At 34.5% G+C, this 21858-nt stretch overlaps 1 protein-coding gene across 1 annotated transcript in view; it reads left to right on the top strand.

Annotated features, from left to right (window-relative positions):
• PHF14 (PHD finger protein 14) overlaps positions 1–21858 on the top strand; it is a gene marked incomplete at both ends in the record, with an annotated part of 110866 nt that overhangs the window by 58372 nt on the left and 30636 nt on the right. The window contains 2 exons of the mRNA XM_010288976.1: positions 11372–11422; positions 11609–11730. Of these exons, the coding sequence (XP_010287278.1) occupies positions 11372–11422; positions 11609–11730 (173 nt within the window). The remainder of the gene's footprint in view (positions 1–11371; positions 11423–11608; positions 11731–21858) is intronic.

Here is a 21858-nt window from a genome sequence, read left to right as displayed (position 1 = left end):
CTTATTCAGTCCTTTGTGTACTCACTGCTCAAATGCTTTAAAATAGTTTAAAATAAAGAAGAAAAATCAACAATCTGAAAATATACTTACTTCACAGTCCTCTCTTTAGTGTACTTTCTACCTCTGGGTGTGTTCTGTTTGATCTAGTTTTATTTTGGAAGGAACTGGCAAGCCTGCTTAGCCTTGCTTACACTTATAATCGAAAGTGCAATTATAAGACTGTTGAATTGTGTATTTGTTGCTCTTAAGGGAATTTCTATCTGTTAAGCATAAATTTAGCTTGAATTGATACAATTGAAAGAAGGGGTTTTTTTGCCACATACTGAAAAGAACAGAATACATCTTACATGTTTGGATTTCGTTGGGGTGGTTTATTATTGTTAACTCTTCATTACTTTGTCAACAAAAATTGTGGGTAAGCCCTAATATTATTTTGATAAAGTTGCATTATGTGTTACTGGTATCTCTAAGACATTTTATACAAATGCATATGATTAACTAAGCCTATATGCTATTTATATGAAAAAAAAAAAATCATGTTATTGTATTTCCAGAATGATACTTTGTGATCAGCGTGTCCTGTTGCTCCTATTTGGTAACGCCGATTTCAGAGGTTAGGATAAAGGATACCCCCTTTCATGAAAAATTGCTTTCTTCCTTATTCATAGTTGGTTTTTTTTTTTTCCTAATTTCTGTCTGCTTGGGGTACTCTGAAGAGTAAGAGACCCCTTTAGAAGTATTCATAATTTTACTATTGTTTCTCCTCCAGTTTGACTATGGATGTGTGTACTTAAGTCCTGGAAATAAATGTATTTATTGATTTATTTTTAACCCTTTGAAGCATCTGAACGCACTGGTGGTGTGGATTTCCTTTTCCAGGGATACATTGTTTTTTAAAGAAAATAGTGGTGGGCTTTTTTCCACTTTACATGGAACCTTACAATTCGCTTTTGTTTTGCAGTATTGCAAAAAATAATAAGGACATTTAATTTTACCTTCTGCAACCTATACTATTTTTTCTCTTTCTTTTCCTCTATGAACTTCACAGTTCTTTTCAGGTTTTCCTCATCTTAAGTCTCTTAAGTACTTAGCCTTACATCTGTGTCGGGATACTCTTAGCAGAGATTTAGAGTGGGATGCTGTGCGTTATTTTGAATGAGGTGCCTTCCTATCTGCAGTCTGCTTGTGCAAAAAGCTTGGCTCATCACTAATTACTGGCTGGGAAGAGCTGTGAGCAATATTCATTTTCCAACTCATTGAGAAAACTCAGGTTTTCTCCTAGGGACTACATTGTTCAAGTCTTAATTCAATCTAATCTTACATCAGAACAGCGAAGGCCAGAGAGCTGTGGCAATTTGAGTACACTAGTGTTCACAGCTGCTGTGTGATACCGGAGGCTCAGTTTCTGTCTATAACTTGGAAGTGTGAGAGAAGTAAGACTGAAGCAGGTTATTCAGAGTTGGGGCAATGCTGCTCCCTTGTACAGTTCTCTGCATTAATTGTGTGTCAGGGCAGTGTTTTGCATCCTAGTGCTGTAGAAGCTTTTTAAAACGACCCTGTGAATACTCTGGTATTTCCATCTCAGCTTTCAAATGCTTTGGAGGACATTTATATCAAGAGCAGCATCTGAGACAGGGAGAAGGTCCAGCCATTTGGAGAGAGCGCCTACCATATTGTACATCAAAATGTGACTAAAGTTTACAAAGACGACCTTTCTGATTTTAAATTTCCTAAGAATGACCATGTAAGAGTATACACCTAAATGCACAAGGGTAAATTTAAACATACCAGAATTGTACTCTGAGTCAGGGTCTATAGAAATTATACATGAATGTAAATAGACATGAGGCCTTTATATTTTAATCTGTTGTATGAGGGCTGTATTTGGGGACAGAATTTAATTTATTTTTTATGGTTATACATTTCGAGCCATATTTAGTGATCTTTTAAACGAATTTCTGAATTTCAGTGTATAACCCTTTAAACTAGCTTCATTTAAAATCTGTAAACGATATAATTCCAATTTCATACTTGTATAAGCTTCACAAATCATTATTTCTGCTGCTAGTTAATTTTAGAGAAATTAATAGCTAATGATTAATAGAAATCAATAGCTAATCTGTGTAGTCCAGTAGATGCCTATAACCATTTTTTTATATTTGTTAAAATCCTGAAGATGTATTTTAACATTTGCATTGCAGAAGTATATGATTTTTCATATTGGGCATTTTTATTGTAAAGATGAAAAGTGTATAATAGTTTGTTTATTTGGAAAAAATCTTTAAAGAGCTATGGGTAGTGCTTTACAGCAGTAAGTTGAGAGAATGCTTTTCATCTACTCAGCTATCTATGTTAATTTTTTCAGAGCTTTTATGAGATGATTCTTCTTTACAAAAACCAGCTTTTAACAAATTTGCTAACTTCCTTTTTATCCTCGACTGAAAAAGAACACACAGGTTATTGTTTATCTAAGATGTCATTGATAAATAATTTTGTCAGTGTGGTATCATATTTTTTGCAACTTAAGTGTTCCTCTGTCCTTTGGAAAAAAATCTCTTAAGTGTATTTCAGTGAATTTCTTTAAAATTTCATGAAGTATGCTTTACCTGCTGTGTGTGCTGTCATCTGGAAATGTAAAGGAGTTTCTTTAGGAAATGTCACCTACATGCACATCTTCTAAAGCAATATTGTGCAGGTTAGGCTAGCTGTGTGCTGTAAGAGGTGGTAGGGGATGCTTTTTCCTGTATTTCTGGTATATCCTTTGAACTTAAGTAGTGTTTGTGTTGGTGAATATTCCATAATGCAACAAATTCTGTCAGACCTTGATACTCTGAGGGTGGTATGGGATTTTTGTGTGGAAACTCAATTTTTTGGTTCCTTTTTATTGAACAGGAAGTATCTACACAGTGCTATAAAGGCGAAAAAGGCTTTTTGTAAAGGCATTTTGGGAACTGAATGTTTTGTTGAGGGATTTAAATAAAACCTTCTGATGGTCTGATACCAAACTTATTTTCGTTATCTAAAACGTGAAAATGTGATAGCTTTATTTCTATAATTACGTTGTGTAAAATACAAATGAACAGACAGTGATTTTTCTGTTTAGCAGTAAAAAGTCTGTGTTTTGGGGAAAGAATTATGAGCCAGCACTGTACTGTTCATTCTTTGGAACATGGAAGAAAACAAATCTGTGCCTGAGGGGCTATGGTCTAAGTAGATTAGTTTTAAAAAATAAGAAAAGAAATTACTGACAAAGCACCTACAAACTGATTTTAGCACAGGGAGTTGTTGTGTATACTGCTTTTGTTTTACAAATAGATACTGTTATTTAGAATAAATTATTATTTCTTGCTTTTGTTACAAATAGGAAAAGATAGCAGAGGAGTGATTATTTTTTTTTCTTACCTAGTATATGAACAGATAAACAGGACTGTTATCTTGTACTTAACTGAAGCATTTCCACCGAACTGCTTTACAAACATCTATTGTGTAACTTAATTATGTGATGTCATAGATAGAAGTTTTGAATAAAAGACAGCTACAGGAGGAAAACAGAACATCAATTCCAATTTGAGTGTAAGTATCACTGCTTCATAAAAAGAGCAAATCATTTTAAAACACTTATCTATACTTACCAGTCCTCATTTTAATTAACATTGTCAATGATTGGTCAGCCATTTAAATATGACTTCTAAATAAGTCCCTGGAAGACCTTGTAAAGCAACTATCTAATAGGAGTGTTTGTGCCAGACTCAGCTTAAAAGACATTGCTGTCAACTGAAACATTAATGCTCTAGAACAAAGTAATCAGGAGTTACTCAGCTTTCTGAAACTTGTTTTTCAGCGCTGAATGTAAAAGCTCAGTTGAGTCTATGACATGCCAATACAAACGTATACAAGCTAGATCAATCAGCCTGCCAAATACATGGATACATGATAGTACAGGACTTTCTTGGCTTGAGATCAAATTTAGAAAGGAGGAAAGTGGTGCGGCTCTTCCACAATGCTTCGAGCTAATGAAGTCTATCAGAGTTTTGCGTTTGGGTTGGTTGGTTTGTTTGTGGGTTGGTTGGTTTGTTTGTTTTTCAAGAAAGCGGGGGGGGCGGGGGAGGAATCCCCATGGATGAAAGATCACTTTTTTTTGGTGTAGCAAAGGCATGAAGAGATGGACATATTCCAGTGGTGTAAATATCAACATCTCTGTAGGTAAAGGTAGCATATCTATCGCTTCTTCAAACAAATAAATTTAAGTTCAGTTTTCCATGTAAGAATTGTTTTAGCAACATCTGCAAACTGACTTTTTCTGCCCTTTTGCCCTCCTGCTTCTGTTTCAGTCCTCCAAATGTGTGTGCTTTGGAGAATATTAGTGTTAAAAGGGATATAAAGGAATCCTGCTGGTTCTCAAATTCTGTTATGTGTACAAGTCTTAGAAACAGTAGTTTCAAGTTAATTGCCAGATTCAGTGATAGCATAGCTTGACAGTAGGAATGTTGCAAAATTTTTGCTATTCTAGAAAATAAAGTTCTCAAAAGACTAGAAACTAAAAAAAAAGAGGGGGGAATTGTAATTCTCTGTAATTAAGCTTCATGGTCGACTTGTTTTTCTTTATAATCATATTTTCATTTACTGCTGTTTCTTTTTGTCTGGCAGTTGCCTTTTTATTACTGCCAGCTTTCCGGAAAGTTAAGTAATTATTTCAGAGATATATTTTGAATAGTAGTTGATATGTACCATTTAAGGTATTCACTTTGATCTGTTTTGAGGGAGTGTGCCATCTGGTGTCTATACAGCTGTTCTTACCTTTATTTAAAATAATTTTATGCCTGTGTGATGCCCTCAATAGAATATCTTTTCTGCCTTTTATCAAAGCAAAGGGAGTCAAAGGAGTTTTTCTGCAACTGGCTTGATTGTAACTTTTTCATTGGCAAAGGATGTTTGTAACGTGGAACTCTTAATAAGGATTGTGTGGCATCATGGATTAAAAATTGCTATCTTAGCAAAATGGCCATGGTTTGTGTTTAACAGGAGAGAGATCACATTATCTGTGCAATTTCAACCCGTGCTTTTTTTTTCCCCTAGGGTTTTGCTTTATACATGCTCTTGATAGTTAGCAGAGTGATTTCATTAGGTTACTTTTCTGGTAGTAGCGGAAGTTTTCCCAATTCTGTTTTGTGAGATCTGCTGATGTTTCATACCAGAGTCATCTTCTGTTCTGCAATAATGAAATGACTCCTTGCCATGACCTCTTTGGAATGATTCCATAGCATTCTGATATTTATTGATTTTATTTTTTTGTCTTTAGATTCTCATTAACAAGTGCATGCTAAAGGCTGTATGAGTGAGAGAGTTAGGGTTAGAAAGTTTTTGATGTGTGTGATATGTATCAATGAACCGTAGTTTGGTACAATGTGAAACTGTGAAAGTTTATCATTGATACTGGTGTGTCAACTATAAGGTGACATAAGAGAAAAATGAAAATGACTGAAGCATTTATATGGGAAACAGAATTAAGCCAGTTGTAATCTCATGCTGGTCCTCTTTGCTGTGTATTTCATGTAGCTGCATGTCTTTCTAGAGCAGTCACTGTAGCTGCAGGTCAGGGAAACAAAAATCAAATATGTGCTATTTCAGAGAAGAAATCTGAGATTTACAGGTCTACAAGAATCAAAGCATCTTAAGTTCTTCACATTTGGCCATCTAATAATTACAACACAAAACAACTTTATAAATTTTTTACACAAGAAATTATCATAGTACCAATAGATTTGTCAGGTGTGTCTTTAGTCATTTAATGAATTTTTTAATGTGAAATCTGTGACTAGTTTTGAATTATTTATATGCAATTCTCAAATGGAAATGCACACCTTCCTGATGATAGCATGTGCCCTCAAACTCCTGGAGCACTTGGAGTCTGACTGAATTTCCCATGGTCACCTTTATGAAGAAAAGTAATACTTACTTCATGGTGCCAGCACTATTAGTGGTATCAGAAACTCACTGCTGAAAAGAAGAACTCTATGTGTGTGGATTGTTTCTGTGACATCCAAGAGGTATAAAAGCACCAATTTAATAAGCATCATCTTTCCTGTCTATTAGCAGAAACAGTACACACTAATGTAGTGAAACCCCTGAATTTACAGAGATACAATGGCATAAGCAGATGTGCTGGGCCTCTGCTGCCTTTGTGTGCCTGTGCAAATGATTAAAAAAAATTCTAAACAAGTAACATATTGAGCAAAGGAGAAACTGGAAGCAGTGCTATCTACTGTAATGTCTGAAGTACGTGTCAGAGTAAGTATGACTTCTGAAAATGACTGGGAATCTGTTACGTTCTGTTAAGTATCGTTGTGCTCTGACCCCTCTTGGGCTTAAACTCACATTCTCAAATAGCTTTTTGGAATTGCCATGCAGAAATCACCCTTGGTTTAATGAAAAAAAAAAAAAAAGTGGCGGAGCAGATGAAATCCAGAACTATGCTAGTTCACATATGTGAAGTAGACTTGAAGCATTGCTGCTAGCCACACACGTGTTCAGTATTTCATGTTCTTGTCCATGTATTTGTAATACTGATAACTCCTGTATATCTTCTTGTGTAGAAGAAGAAATTAAATAGGTGACAGTATAAATTTTTGTCCTCCAGGAGCACTTCAGGAAATGCTCAATATTTAAGTAGAGCACTTGTGACTCTTGGGAATTACCTACCCCCTTTTGGTCAGTTGACGAGTTTTTGGGTTTCCTTTTCTTTGAGTTGGCAAAGCAAAACTGCTGCAAGTGAACGTTTTGCCTTCTGTTGCTGTCTTTGGATGAACTGATTTAAAGGATGTGTCTTAGAGAGAAAGGAGAGAGGCATAATGCTGTGGTTTGCTTACAGCTGTGGTGGTGGTTTTGGGTCATGTGGGCACCCATTCTGTCTTGTTCACCATTCTGCTTTCATGCTTAGAAACTAACATATCGACTTGTTGCATCTGTGAGTGACAGCAGCCAGTCTGTTTCCTTTGCAGCTTTGCCTTGTTGCTTTGTTTCCTTTGGTGTTTTGGAAACAGTCTGTTTCCTTACAGAGAGTGTTGGACTCATCCTAGGCTTTACTGGTCCCTTACAGATGTCTTTTCATTTGTCTCATGTATGGAATTTATTTTCCTGAGAGTATTTGAAGTCTTACAGTCAGTGCATTATCTGATTTATTTTTTTTTATTTTACATATGTTTTGTATTGTTGGCCAGTTATTACTGAGTTTCTTATGAACAACTTGAATGTGAAATTTAAGTGTTCACTTCTAGCTTTTCCAGGTCCAAAATGGAGACTCCCACTTCAGTCTTTCTTCTCCCGCTTTTGGGTTGACAATTTGATCCCATTGTTGATCACATTTTTCCCTCAACGTTCGTCATTCTATTTTGGACAGTTTTTTTAACTATCTGGTTTTCCAAGTGTCTGGAGTATAGTATTTCCTTCCATGAGCTGGAATCATGTTATCCCCACACCTCTACTGATTTCTTCTCCATATATTTTCTAAAAATGTCACCCTAGTTCCAAATCACTCATGCGTTTGATCCACATCAGGTTGTACCATGTGTTACTTCATCATGCATTATTCATTTCTTATGTTAGTATTCTATTTTTCAGCCATTTATGTCCTAATTCTTTTTAATTCCCTAACCTGATGTGCAAGTTTCCACACCACAACAGTAGAATGCTGCACACAGCGGATGCAGACTTCTGTGTCACAAAACATGATGCCTGAAAGAAACCCGTTTTTTTTATTTATCGTTCTCTTGCCCTACTTCTCCTAATGTCTTCCTGTTTTTTAGAGGCATTCCCTGAGATTCTTTTTTAATTGTGTTTTATTACTTATGTTCTGTATTATAAAATACTATGTATTTTATGGACTATTTTAGTAACTGTCAGCTTAAATCATTACAAATTGAAGTAGAGAGGGGCAAGCAAATGCTGTTTTTTTTCTACTTCTTTTTCTTTTCAGCTTTGATAGTAATTTGCATGTTGTGTCCAGCACTGTTTCTCTGCAAGTAGCCCTGTAACGTTCTGTGTGAATTGCCTCACTGGAGAGGCAAGAGGCAGGTTTTGTTGGGTTTTTTTTCCCCCCACATTTTGAACGCAAAGTCAGAAGTTAATGAAATAACTCAGAGGCATGGGGTATGCTTTAATACTGTGGGATGGTTCTCCAACTTCCATAGATGACAAGCTTTGAGGTAAAGGCCAAAAGGAATATTTTGAGTTTTTAGGTTTCATTTATGCAGAGCATTGCTCTATTCTGAGGGAGGGCATTAAGATTGCTGTGAAGGCTAACCCTTAGCAAGATGTTCTTGGAAAAGATGGCTTGCTTTCACCTGGATGACTTTAGTGAACCAGATGAACTCAATCTGTCTACCCAAGGAACACCATCTAACCCGATTTTGAAGAGTTTAATTAGAAGTCAGTTTGCTGACTTAGAGAGATGGGTTTTTTCCCCTCAAAATGTTATGCTAAAAATGTAATCTATTTTTATTTTTAATTTTTCATCTTTTTTGTTCTTTCCTTATTTAAAAGTACTTTCATTTTATGCTTGCATCTTAATTTTAATTCATTGATCTTTCCTGGTCTGCTCAGATTATTTTGGGATGTATTGCTAACGAAAGAAAATACTAATTTTCTCTTTCATTTCTGTTTAGTGTAAGGTATGTTCTTTATGACACAGCAGCTAGATTTTTTTTGACTGTTTCTTTATTTCAGAAAATAATAGCTTTTAACCTGGTTTTCTAACAAAAATAAATTATGCAGTTGGCTGCCATTCTAGCAGCATTGCCTCTAGTAACCTGTTGACCCATTATGGCAAGATTTGATAGAGAGGTACGCCTAAGGTAATTATGTTCTTGCCTATTTTTTTAGAGCAGCTGGGTGGGAAGGATGAGTGCTGAGGAAGGAAGAGGTTTCAGTTATCCTTTGCATTTGGTCTCTCGCTGTCCAGTGTAGAACATGTGTAGTTTGGAACCTGTCCTAGTGTGTCGTCACTTTAGTTGGGGAACACAGGGAGAACTTGGGCATATGGTGGGAGACATGGTTTGAATGTTGTAGAGAAGGAGAGGTTAAGGAATCACTAGAGAAGGGGAGGAATGAGAATATTATGGTACAGTATTAGGAGGTCAAATTTTACTAATTTGGCTGTTTTTAGCGTCTATTTATTGATTTATTTTCATGACTTAAGAGCCCTAATTGTGAAAGGATATGAAATGAAGAATAGTATCTGCCTTGTGTGTCATGATTATGACCTTGGCATAAGTTTGTCTGATTTTCTGGGGTAGTTAAGGTCCCGTAGGATCAGCCCTTAGCTATAGGCATATAATGTATTTGCCAACACAAATCTTAAGTTGCCTCTGTAGTAACCAGAATGTAGTTGCATGGTGATTCCATTGGTGCTGTGGATCTGAAGCTCAGTGGCTGGAATCTTCCTATTAACAGGGAGATGTCTGAGCACATAGCACACATCTCTTACTTGAGTGCACATTGAATGAATTAATGTTTTTCCAAACTGATTTCCACATTTAAACATTTTTGCAATGCTAACTTCTGCTCGGTATCATTATACAATTGCCAGCAATCACAATGGGAAATAATATCAAATTCACAACTGAAAATGGAATATTCAGTGATTTTTCAGTAATAGCCTTCCAGTAATTAGGCATTTGTAATTTAATTTTCATATGTTTTTACTGAAGTTGCCTTACAGGTTCACAGAAAAGTCAGATAAACCTGGATTACTTTGTCCAGAATTTTTTGTTGCTGTTTGCTTCAAAGTACTGCATTTGCATTTTAAAATGCTTTAATAACTTCTGTCATTAGTACTCTAAGAATCAAAGCATCAGAGATTATAACCATAAAATACTAGAATGGCATATACTTGCCATAAACAATTTAAAATGTAAGATTTCTTATAAAAGAAAAGCTTAAAGGAACAGTGTTATATATGTCCGATGGTAAATACTACAACTGAGATAAACTTACTCATATTCAGAATTTATCTGGAAACAGAGATGTTAACAAGTACAAGATGCATATAAAGACAGTGATTTTTTAATCAGAATGGGCATAGATAGAAAAGATAGATGTATTGAAGTGGCAGGTTTATTTACAGTATAATTATACTTAAATGTGTAAAACAATTTAAAATAGTAAACAGTCTTAATTTGAAACTAATATTAATCTCCTTCAAAGAGGTCCCCAAACAGGGGAAACATGATACTGCTAGCATCTTCGGGATTGGATTTATGGCTGCTTGTCATTCTCAACTGGCTTAAGATTTTTTTGACCAGCTTGTTTTTACTTTTTCTGAGATGAACACTAGCTGCTTCAAAAAAAATTTTTAAGAGATCATAAAGTAGGCGGTGTTCTTTTTTATCATATGACAAGTGACTTCCTAAGATGATGATTTCCTCCCATTTATTTAATTAATTAGTGTCAATGTATCAGACATTGTGGATTAGTGGAATAGTCTCTAATGTTTTTCATTTCCTTCTGCATCCCTTGTAATTTTCTTTCTTTGTTAAACATGGAGGAGAGACTGTGATATTGTCAGCTTGTGGCAGTTATTTAATACATGCAGGTTATGATGCTGCTATTTCAGAGATAAAAACATAGTGACTGAAACTGGACTTATGTGAGTTGCATGTAGTTACTTAGAGCTGTTTGTAAACCTTTGGTGTTTGCTGTTACAGTCCATGTCTTTTCTTCCACACTGTTGGTATGTAGACTTTTTGGCCAACTGCAATACTGAAATAATTTCAAATTTTTTTATTACCCATTCCATGTGTTGCGTACCAGTCATATGTTGGTATATGCTACAGCTTTGTGAGCATCTGCCATATACCCATTTTATTGAGCTTCCGTTTGAAAGCTTTAATTCTTGCTTCTTCCTCAACAGCCGTAAGAATTATTTTCTGTTTCTGTTTCAATGAGGTTTTTTAGTTCTGATTTTTTTGAATCCAGTCACTTGACTTACAAATAAATCACTTCTAAATGCTCAAGAAATTTACTGTAATATACTGTTCATATTGATTTTCAAATTATCCATTTTAGTATTGGAAAGTTTGTGGAAAGTCTGCAAGAGATTTATAATTCTGGCATCAGTCTTTTTTTTAGAAAAGGACTCTGCATGCTCAGGTCAACAAATGTATTCATATTTACTTTTTTGCTAGTTTTGTAGATTTATAAACAGAATTTGAAGCTGCTGTTCTAACATCAGTTATTGTAGCTGTCTTGCAGTGGTTCTGTAGTTAGTGCTTGAAATTATTTCCTGTAGTATGTTTTTGTGGTTGTTATGAATATTAAATAATTAGCAAAAACATTCTGTTACCTAATATTGGATTTTAAATATATTTTCTTCTAGAGAACTAGAGGACGAAAACGAAGCTTTGTGCCTGAAGAAGAAAAGCCTGAGGTTGGAAAACAGTGTTTTGTTTTTTAGTTTGTTTTTTTGGTTTGTTTGTTGTTTGGTTTTTTTTAACAGTTTCACAAAAAATTAATCTTTGGACTGAAGTGTTACTTTCAGTGCTGTAATTGAAAATATTTGCTTTCCTTCCCTCCTTTCCCCCCCATTCCTTTCTTTTGCCTTCTGCTATGATAGGAACGGATTCCCAGAGAAAGACGACAACGACAATCTGTTCTACAAAAGAAACCCAAGTCAGAGGACTTAAGGACTGAATGTGCTACGTGCAAAGGGACTGGAGACAATGAAAATCTAGTCAGGTAGGTTTGATGCTCTGACGTTATCAGGAATTGAAGTTCTATCTTCATCACTTTGTCATTGTGATTATAAGGAAAAAAATGTGCTTTTAAAAAACAAACAAACAAAAAAAAATTTGTTTAGGGGAAACATTACATCAGAAATATGGACTTGGTTCACTTATTGACCTGACAAACACTTTTACACTGTGGATTAAGATGTAAATAACCAAGATAATCTGTTTCTCTAACACAAGAGAATTAATTTTCTCTTGTCAGGTTGAATTGTCAATGTTTTAGAGCAGGTCAGAAAGGTAAACAAACCAGCAACTTAATGATATCAAAGCTACAGGAGCATCCTAAAAGTGATTAAATTAGCATCATGAACAATTTTATGGGCTGAAATGTGAATTATGAGGAATTTATGTTTTTAAAAATGTATTGTTGCTACCTCCATTAACGCAGATCATGAAAGGGTTTGATAATCATGTTTCTTATCTGAAACAGAAGTGAAAAAAAACCCTCTTGACTGGTGTTTTAGTAGGTGCAGAAATCTAATTAAAGTATAGAACAGCTGCCATTGAATAGCTACTGTTGACCACAACTTCTGCTGATTTTGACTTTGTAGCTGGCATTGTGGCCTCTTTGCAAAGCTGTAGAAACTGCTCACAATACCTGAAAGAAGAATAATGGAGTTTAGCAACCAGAAAGTGGATTTTAATTCAATCTACTGAGCTTTCATTAAAATGATCTGATAATAAATTCAGATTAAAAAGTAGTGTTGTATTTAGGTCCTGTTGCACTTCAACTAGATTTTTCTAGACATGATTTCCTCTTTAGCTTAGATATAACTGTTTTTAACTGGAAGGATTATTCCAAAATACATCTTTTAATTTATTTCAAGGAATCAGAGTTATGAGAGAGGTCAGAATCAATGATACATGCAAACAACACATAGCTTTAGGATAAGGATATGTCCCAGGTGCAGATGTCTTGTACGCAGAATAGCTGATTTTAGTATCAATTACAGCATATGATTTACTGTAGAATTTGATACAATTTAATGGGTTGTGTGCCAGATTGTATTTTTATTTCCAGATCGGAGGCAGAGAGCCTGCATGAGCTCATCAGAAACTGTGTGTGTCTCATACATAGATGAGCTACTACTGCTAGTTACTCCTAGATCCTGCTCACTACCAGACTGTGAAGTACAGGCAGGATGTTACAGCAATCGCTGATACAGTTATACTGATGAGAACTGATGGCAACAGTTTTTAACTGCCCACAGCAAGATAAAGGCTTTTTTCAGCCCTATCGTTGGCAAGAAATAAAAGATACAGGAAGATCCATTTTGTTATGGGAAGGAATCCTGGGAGTGACATATACTGTGCTTTACTGTGACAAAGGCAGTGAAGTAGTTTTCTTCAGGCTTTTTCTTGGAGTGTTACATACCACATTTGAGGACATAAGGGATGAGAAAATGTCATGAAGAACTGTATTTTAAAGTTGCAACTAAAAAATACAGTAGAAAATTAGTGGTAATGTCTTGTTTACTACATGAAAAGTTTTTAGTAGTAATTTAGCTGGGCCAAAAGTAAGTATACTACATGCCAAAACCCAACAAATTCTCTCATAAAGTGTCCTCATAATTAGGCTTGGAAACAGAATAGCAATCCTGCATGGGAGGAGAAAAGGAGATTCATATATTCTAATCCTTTGTTCACAATTCTCTGAAAAATATTTTCTTAAATCTTCTGCCCTTTTTACTGTATTAGTTTTTAAAAGAGATTATGAATTTAAAATTTGCTTTTTGTCAAATAATTTCTATAAATAGCTGCAATTTTATTCAAATTGGGTGACCACTGCTTCTAAAGTGCTGTGGAGGCTTATTTTTGATAATTACTAAATGACAGTAAAGTATTAGTAAATTTGATTTTTGTTTTAGTATTATTTTTTGGTACTTAAAGCTGTATTTCTTTTGATGAGAGTAAATTCAGGGACTGTAATAAGATGGTAGCTACCAGATAAGCTTTCCGCTGTGCAGCCAAAGGTGTGTAGGGATGTGATCCACAGAGCGTTGCTATGTCATAGAAAGTTTTCAGAATCCTTTTTCCTCTGCAGGCACAAATTAAGAGAAGCGCTCTTCAGCCTGGAGTGCTTCTTTCTGCTGCCTGTACCATCATATAGGACTCCTCTGTGGGAGCAGAAATAGAGTGTTATTTTAAATGCAAGTTGGTAGGGCTCCTTGTAAGCAAGAGCTGTTTAGCTGGAAAGACAAAGGTATTTTTCCAATATCCATTTTGTTTGGCACTATTATTAAAGCCAAAACTTTCTCAGAAAACTAGTGATCATTGTCACCATGTTTGCTCCTCACTCAACAAATGTTTTGTAATTACTGGGTTTTATTTTCACCCTTTCCTACCCATCTGCTGCTAAGAGAAGAGAGGTTTGTGGGGATGTTATAGAAAAGATTTTTCTGAATGTGAAAGTTGATCGCTAAGTTAAATGGCAATATGCAACTGCTGAAACTGCAGATTTAAGGGATAATCTTGAAGGACCTTCTGGCTTTTCCTGCTGTGTGTTATTTCAAACAGGGCTGGTTACATGACTCTTGAACAGTCTGTTTTTAAAAATTGTAGGTTTTTCTAAAATTATGTGGCATGCTCACTTTGGGTTTGCTAACTGAGTAAGGATTAGAGGAAGATAAGCAATTACTTCTTATTTCAAAGAATGGAGCAGAGTATTTAGTAATAAATCTGGAATAAAAAAAATACTGAATTGTTTAACTAGTTATTTCTGTTGTACTAATGGAGGTTCATTTTTTAAAATCTCTATTTTAGCTGCTTATGTGTAGTATTGGATGGCTGAGGGATTATTTGGTAGATGCGCAGTGTCTTACCGTAACCTGTTCTTCATATGGTTTAAAACCTTGAAATAATTGCCTGTCAAAGGATTTAAAATTCTTCTTAAAAAAGTACCTTTCATTCTGATAAATTATAATGGTTCATTATTGGCTGAAGTTTGCCTTAGTGACTATAGTTTTATACCAAAAAAAGTGATTCAAGTTAGAATATCTCCAATTATTAGCTGTTGTCTGAAACATTGACATGTTCCCTACATTTATATGTGCGAATAGTTGCTGTCTGTATATATCATAGACATGCCAAGACAGTGCTTTTTTTAATCGGTGATGTGAGATTATAAAGCTAGACCATTTCAGTATAGTAGCATGAACTAGAACTGAAAATTTAGGTTTTGTGGCTTTGTCCACAAAAAAGGATCTGTCTTGTGATCCTTTTGTGATGCACTTCTTATTTCTTTGAATTTACAGTGAATTTCTTTTATAAATTCTTTCATATACATCTGTGTAAGTTTTATTGAACTAAATACTTCCTCCATTTTTACCTTTTACAAGATTAGTGAGTGGCACAGTCAAGAGTTACAAATCAGTCGAACAGTGAAAAGTTAATTGAAAACATTTACTCAAATGAGGCAAAGCCTGATTGTAACATTACAAATGACAGTAAGGAAGCTGTATCTGTAATTGGAGAAAAGTGTGGATTTTGAGTATCTTTTTACTCAAATGAACTGTAATTGAATTTTGGACTAGTAGTGAAATATAGAGGGTTCTTAATGTTTTATATTTGATGAAGAGAGGTTTGATGTAAGGCATGGAGACAGAGAACTTTTAAAAAGACATAAGAGTTCAGTGAAAGAAGTTATAATGTGCACTTGAAACTAAAGTATTATGAAACGAGAGGGTACCTATAACAATATACTGCTCAATCTTAAGGAGTAATCAAATATTGAAAATATTTGCTTGAAATTGAAGACATAATTTTGAAATACAGGCGTTTCTAAAGCTTAATGTGAAAGATACATTTTCTACTAAACTCAGAAAATAATTTTAAGCTTTTAATTTTTACTTTTAGAGGTGACCTGTACTGTTTGGTTTAGAAAACATTTATGTAAAGATGCTTTTCTTTTGTTTCATTTTGTGGATCTTTTGAAGTTGTATATAGTTTAGATGTTTATATATCTATATATAGTTTAGATTATTTTTTGTGAGGCCATAACTCACTAATGCAAATCTTTTAAAAATAGCTCCCTAATAACTCCCTTTAGAATTTAACCATATTTAGTAAAAACATGGATGAGGAAGTATATTTCAGATGCTTCTGTATGTAATAGGTAAAGGTTTCCGTCTTGCACCATACTCTAGAGTAAGTACATGATTGTACCATTGTACACACAAAGTGCTTCTAGCATATTATTACTATCTATTCCATTTTGGTAAAAGAAAAAATTAAGATGAATTGGGTATTTTAATATGTAGAACAGTTTTTTTTAAAGAAGAATCCATGGGCTAATCTAGTTTAAAATCTTCCAAGGGAAGACTTCTAAATTACTTCACTTCTAAAGACTTGGCCTTTTCTCAAAAAATAATTGAGCTCTTAACTGTCGGTATTAAAAAAAAACTTTTGTAGCTTCAGTTAAACTTTAAGATGTGCTTGTGTAATACTTAGAAATATAGTGCATTAGATAAAATTGATATCTCAGTACTAGATTGAGAAAAGCAGAGTAAAACTACAATATTGTTTATGTATGGGACAGAATCATATTTGACCAGATTAAAGAAGTCTCTGAAAAGGCTTTAGACTTCTTCATCCCACAATTTAGAGCAAGCATGTAGTAATACATTCTTTTATAGTTTTGTGTATTGAATTTTTTATGCTTTATTGTCATGAAGTTAGAATTTTCTATTTCGTTTGATTTGCAGCAACTGAGGGAAAATTATTACTTCAGCATTACAGAGGGAGTAAAATAGACTAAGGTCATGTATTTGAAAGAATATAGATTTTTTTGAAAACATAGCTTTGAATGCTGGTTATAAAGTATTCAAAGAGCATAAGAGAGCAAAGCAAATTATTAAGCATGTATGTATTTATTTTTAATGCAGATGTTTACTAGGAAATAAGCAGTTGTGGAAGTATTTATTTTTCCTAATGTACTAAGTCTTACGTATCAAGTGAGTGTAATGTTCGGCACGTGCAGCCAGTGTATTGAGACAGGCCTGAAAAGGAAAGGTGAGGAGTGAGAAGGGAGGAAGAAGAAAACATACAAAGTGTCATGTTTACTAAAGAAAAAAAACTCTTGAGTAAAATTGACTGTAAGATTTGTCATAACTTTGAGTCAACAAATCATACTATAACTGAGAATCTTTAAAATGTTTGCAACATCTGCAATTCTGGTGCTACAGATGTATGTATCAAATTTAGGCTATCGATTTGTACTGTATAAAGCATTGAGTCCTTAGCTGTACCAAGTGACCTAGTTTAATTCCAGTTTTGTCAGAAAGTATGTTTTAGATAGGGTCTTCTGAATCCTCTGGAATTTTCTATCTGAAACTGTTGCTGGCTGTATTTCCGTAATTGCAGTGGTCCTTGTATAGGTTCATCTTTGTGTTTTTGTTTCTTACATTTCCATGCAGAGGAGCATGCCAGCCTTCAAGTTCAGAATTTCTTCCTTATCTATTAGCTGCTACTTTTGAAGCTCTGCATGAGCTGAAGTTGATTCCAGAACAAGCACATTAATTCTTAATTACTTTAAATGCACTGCAACAAAATTAACAATCCATCATAGTAATTGAAAGCCTGTGATTTACAGTAGTTTTAGAAGTTTAAGGTTGCTAATGTAGAGATTAATCACAAGGAAAATGTTAGTTAATTCAGCCACAGTTTGCAACAATCTTATGTTTTACAGAGGATTACAAATGTTTGATTTTATTGGAATGAATTACTTGAATGAAAAGAACCTTAACATTCAGCTGTGTAGTTTATTTCTGCTATATAATTTACAGGGATTAATTCTGCCTATTAACTTTTTTAGTTGTTTTAAGTTACCTGTTAGATCATTTTTTCTGTCACTTACCTCATTTTATTGCCTTCTAAACACTGTTTCTTTTTATACAAGATAGCAGGATAATACATCTAATGACAAGTGAACATTTTTGTTCACAGAGGACTTTTAAAACTGAATTTCCTATGCTGCGTTGCATTTTACTGTAAAATACCACAGATTTTTAATTTTTGGTAAATACATGTGCTAGGACAGATGTACAAAAAAGCTGTAGGCATTGTGAAGCTCTCTTGCAAAGTACCTTAATGTCAGGCACAGGTTTGGTAGCAAGTCTCATACTGCTGTCATTCAGGGCTTCTCTAGAAGTAGAGTGCTAGCCACGTTTGCCTTTGGGCTACCTGGCTACCTAAAGTTACATTTGGAACATTTGAAATTGTACTGCAAGAAGTCCATGGCAGACTCTTTGAGTTTTCTGTTAATGGGGAACCAGGCTATTTACCTAGTACCTAAAGGATTTCTTTAGTACATTTGTCTGTTATTTTCCTGAAATGAGACAGCAGAATCTGAATTGAAGCCCAGACCATTTTTTTCCCCTGATTGTTTTGCTGGTTAACTCTTAAGGAAATTTAAAGAATTAAATCAAATAATTCTTTTTTGTTTTATTTTGTTATAATATTTCTGTTAATAATTTAACACTTAAAGAATAGAAGCTCAGGTCTTTGGATGCCGATTTTGTATTCCATCTCTGGTTTGATTCTTGATACTGTATGATCTTGAAGGAACTATCTTACAGGTAGTCTGTGTAGGAGTGACTCAAACCTGGAATTCTGGAGATAATGACATGATTAAAAGACTGGTTTCCATTCAATTCTGCATTATCAGAATTGGGAAAGACGGGTTGGGAAATACGCACAGGACCATCTAATGTAGTATTGGTGTAAAGCTTAGCATTGAGCCTTCATTTTGAAGAAGAGAGTAAAACTGCATGAAAGTTATTCTGCCCACCTCTGCTTTCTGATCAAGTGCAAATACAGCAAAGGACGATTCTAAGGTTCTTAGCATTGGTTACTAAAGTTCTTAGTGTTGGTATTTAAAGTTTGCTGATCCGAAAATTTGTTGTTTACCAGTGTCATAAACTTTAGAAGTATGTAACAAGATAACCACTTGTAAATAAGAATTTCAAGCAATTCTTTCCACAAGGTTACTTTGTTTTCTGCTAACAAGTAGTAATGTACCTTTTTTTGATCAGTGAATTTTAAAAATATGGTTATCCTCTTCTCTCCTTCAGTTACAAGTGCTTGATCAAGTCTGTGCTACAATCATGGATTTGTAATTACAGCTTGAAACTGTACTTGGCAGTTGTCATCTGTTCCCAAAACCAGCTACGTGTTTCGGGATTTATATATTATTTCTCTGGTTGCCTCAGGAAATAGATGCATCAGAGACCGTTGCACCTTTTTTTCCTTTATAGCTCCTAGTATTTGGAAGGATTTATAAAATTAAAAAATACAATGCTGAGGATGTCATAATTATCTTTACTGTAAGTAGTGAGTTCTTTATCTAAAGTCATTGAGTGAGGTGCCTCTTCAGAAGATTAAAATTACTATAATGAAACAAGGTGCAGAGAATATGAAATCACATTACCTGTGACGTCAGAGGGGAGGCTGATGACATATCAAATTATTTTCCAGACTGATTACCAGTAATAAGTTATGGCTGCAAAGGTATCTGTCTTGATGAGGTCCATAGCTTCTTGGTTTTGCGGGCTTTCTTAAGATACAGCATCAAACTTGCATCAAATAATTCAATTCAGTTGGCATTTGAATTTGTCAGATACTCCATCATTCTGGCCAAACTGCTTCAGTCACTTTCAGTGCAGCAAGTTTATCACATGAGAACATTTCATAGTAGTACAGGATGCTCAGAAAACAAGTGTCAAATTCTTTATCAATTCAGTTGTTTTGCATCGTTAAGCTGAGCCATTGCTACAGAAGCCATGAAACTGAAATTTATACTTATGAAATGTATAACTTGAGAACGTTTGTGTTCAGGTATTAAAATAATGTGGTAGAAGACCGCAGTAGGAGACAATAACCGTTTAAATGCTGTGTTGCAGCATCAGTTTTGACTTGTCACAGTTAGTGTCAAGTGAGCATCTGTGCAGTCAGTTTTCTGAAGTAGATGTCGGCAGAATTGTAATGTAGATTATGGAGTATTTGAGTAAGAAATCTTAATATGTAAAATAGTGATTCTTACTGGTACACACATTTTTTTTCTCCTCAATTTTGTTACTGCTGCCCAATACTTTAACAAGTTTTTCATGTGTAGTTACTTAATCTGTGTGGGGTTTTGATAGTAGGAGGCCTGAGATTTGGGTACTCAACTTCATCTACACTATTCAAAACAAATTTGATCTTGGAGTAGTGTGCGAGTATGTTTTACATTACCAAAGCAGCCCATACATGAAAAGCAGTTAGAGATACAGATTGCTTAAAGATTTCGAGTCACTTTTCTCAGCACTGACCATAGTTACTCTTCACATGATTAGAATGGCACATAGCACAAGTTTTTGTTAATAGGACAATGGAGCAAAGTTATGTGCAATTGGTTGCTAATTCGAGTCTAAATCAAGAATTTGCCATATGGTATTATTACCTGAGAGGCTGTAGATAATCTGTGTGTGTATGGGATACTATTGTTCTTTTTAGCTTAATAATTTTATAGCGTAAGATATTTCACAGCAACTTACTGGAGAACGTACTTATAAAACACAAATAACAAAAAAATGAAAAAGACCTCTTGTCATAATGGTGAAGAGGCATTATGATATATTTGGTAAAGACTGCTTCAGTTTTATTATTGAACTTTGTTTTGAGGTAGCTGAAATAATTTGCATATAATAACATCTAAATAGATAATTTGAGAATGGTCTATTCTATTAGTCTTTTTATATCATGTCTTAGATTTTGGGGGAAAGGAATAGAGTTACAGGTTTTATTTGTTGTTCCTGTATTTCAGCATAATTTTGACATCAACTAGATTTTTCATTTTGTCTACTGTCACTTGTCTTTAGTTCCCTATTGGTGTGGCCATTGAAATTACAGATAGAATAATCTAGACTAAACTGATTTTTTTTCTGTAAACAAATCTTAGGAATTTGTAAGATAAGAGTTGTTTTTCATTTATTGTTCTGCCTTACTATTAATTTTGTTCTTTTCTTTTATGTGATTTTTAAATGTTTTGGTTTTTTAAATTTTATTTTGATTAGTTTTTGCTCTAAAATATTTGCCATCTGTACCATATCCTAGGCTAGATTCAGATTTTATTTTGCCTTACAAGTAATAAAACTGTTGTCGTCTTCAGAACAGTTGAGATTTTTATTATTACTTGTACTTTGTGCAATTCCTGTACATTCTCATCTCAATGAAATTAAAATTTGCTTCAAACCATTTAAAATGCCAAAAACAAGATTCCATATTAAGATATTTATTCAGTATCACAGGATCTTTCAGGTAGCACTTCATTACTTTATAACAACCTTCTTCTTCAGATTTTTTTCCCTAAACATTTACCCTTGAATGGATTTTTTTAGTACTTGTTCTTTGCCTTAAAGTGTCTTTTTTTTTTTTTAAATCTTGTAATTTGAACAAATGTTCTTTGGATACTGTTGTCTTGTGGAGATGAGAAAAACACAATTTAAGAATTTTGCAAGAGAATCATAGAATCATTAAGGTTGGAAAAGACCTCTAAGATCATTAAGTCCAACCGTCAACCCAACACCACCATGCCCACTAAACCATGTCCCAAAGTGCCACGTCTACACGTTTTTTGAACACTTCCAGAGATGGCGACTCCACCACCTCCCTGGGCAGCCTGTTCCAATGCCTGACCACTCTCTCAGTAAAGACATTTTTCCTAATATCTAGCCTAAACCTCCCCTGGTGCAACTTGAGGCCATTTCCTCTTGTCCTAAACTGCCATGCTGCTTTGAGTAAGGTTACAGCTAAATTTTTAAGCCTACCTCCAACTTCATCTTGAGGAAAGCCCAGTAACTTCACTTAGTTTTGAGAATAAAGGGTGTGGATAGGATATACAAGAAAAAATGCATATGTTTTCTTGAAGAATATCTAAAAGCTTTTAGCAGAGACTAATATGGAACTGTTCCCTTTTTCATATCACTGGCTGTAACAATGCAAAGGTCAAGCGTAACTTAAATTAATTTGCAGTTCTTTGATTAACTGTCTGAACTGTTTTTTTTATTTGCAGCCCTCCCTCCCCCCCCGCGCCCGTCTC

This window comes from Phaethon lepturus, unplaced genomic scaffold (genome assembly GCF_000687285.1).
Source record: "Phaethon lepturus isolate BGI_N335 unplaced genomic scaffold, ASM68728v1 scaffold7836, whole genome shotgun sequence".
NCBI classification, from domain to species: domain Eukaryota; kingdom Metazoa; phylum Chordata; class Aves; order Phaethontiformes; family Phaethontidae; genus Phaethon; species Phaethon lepturus.
This window is presented reverse-complemented; position numbering and strand designations above follow the sequence as displayed.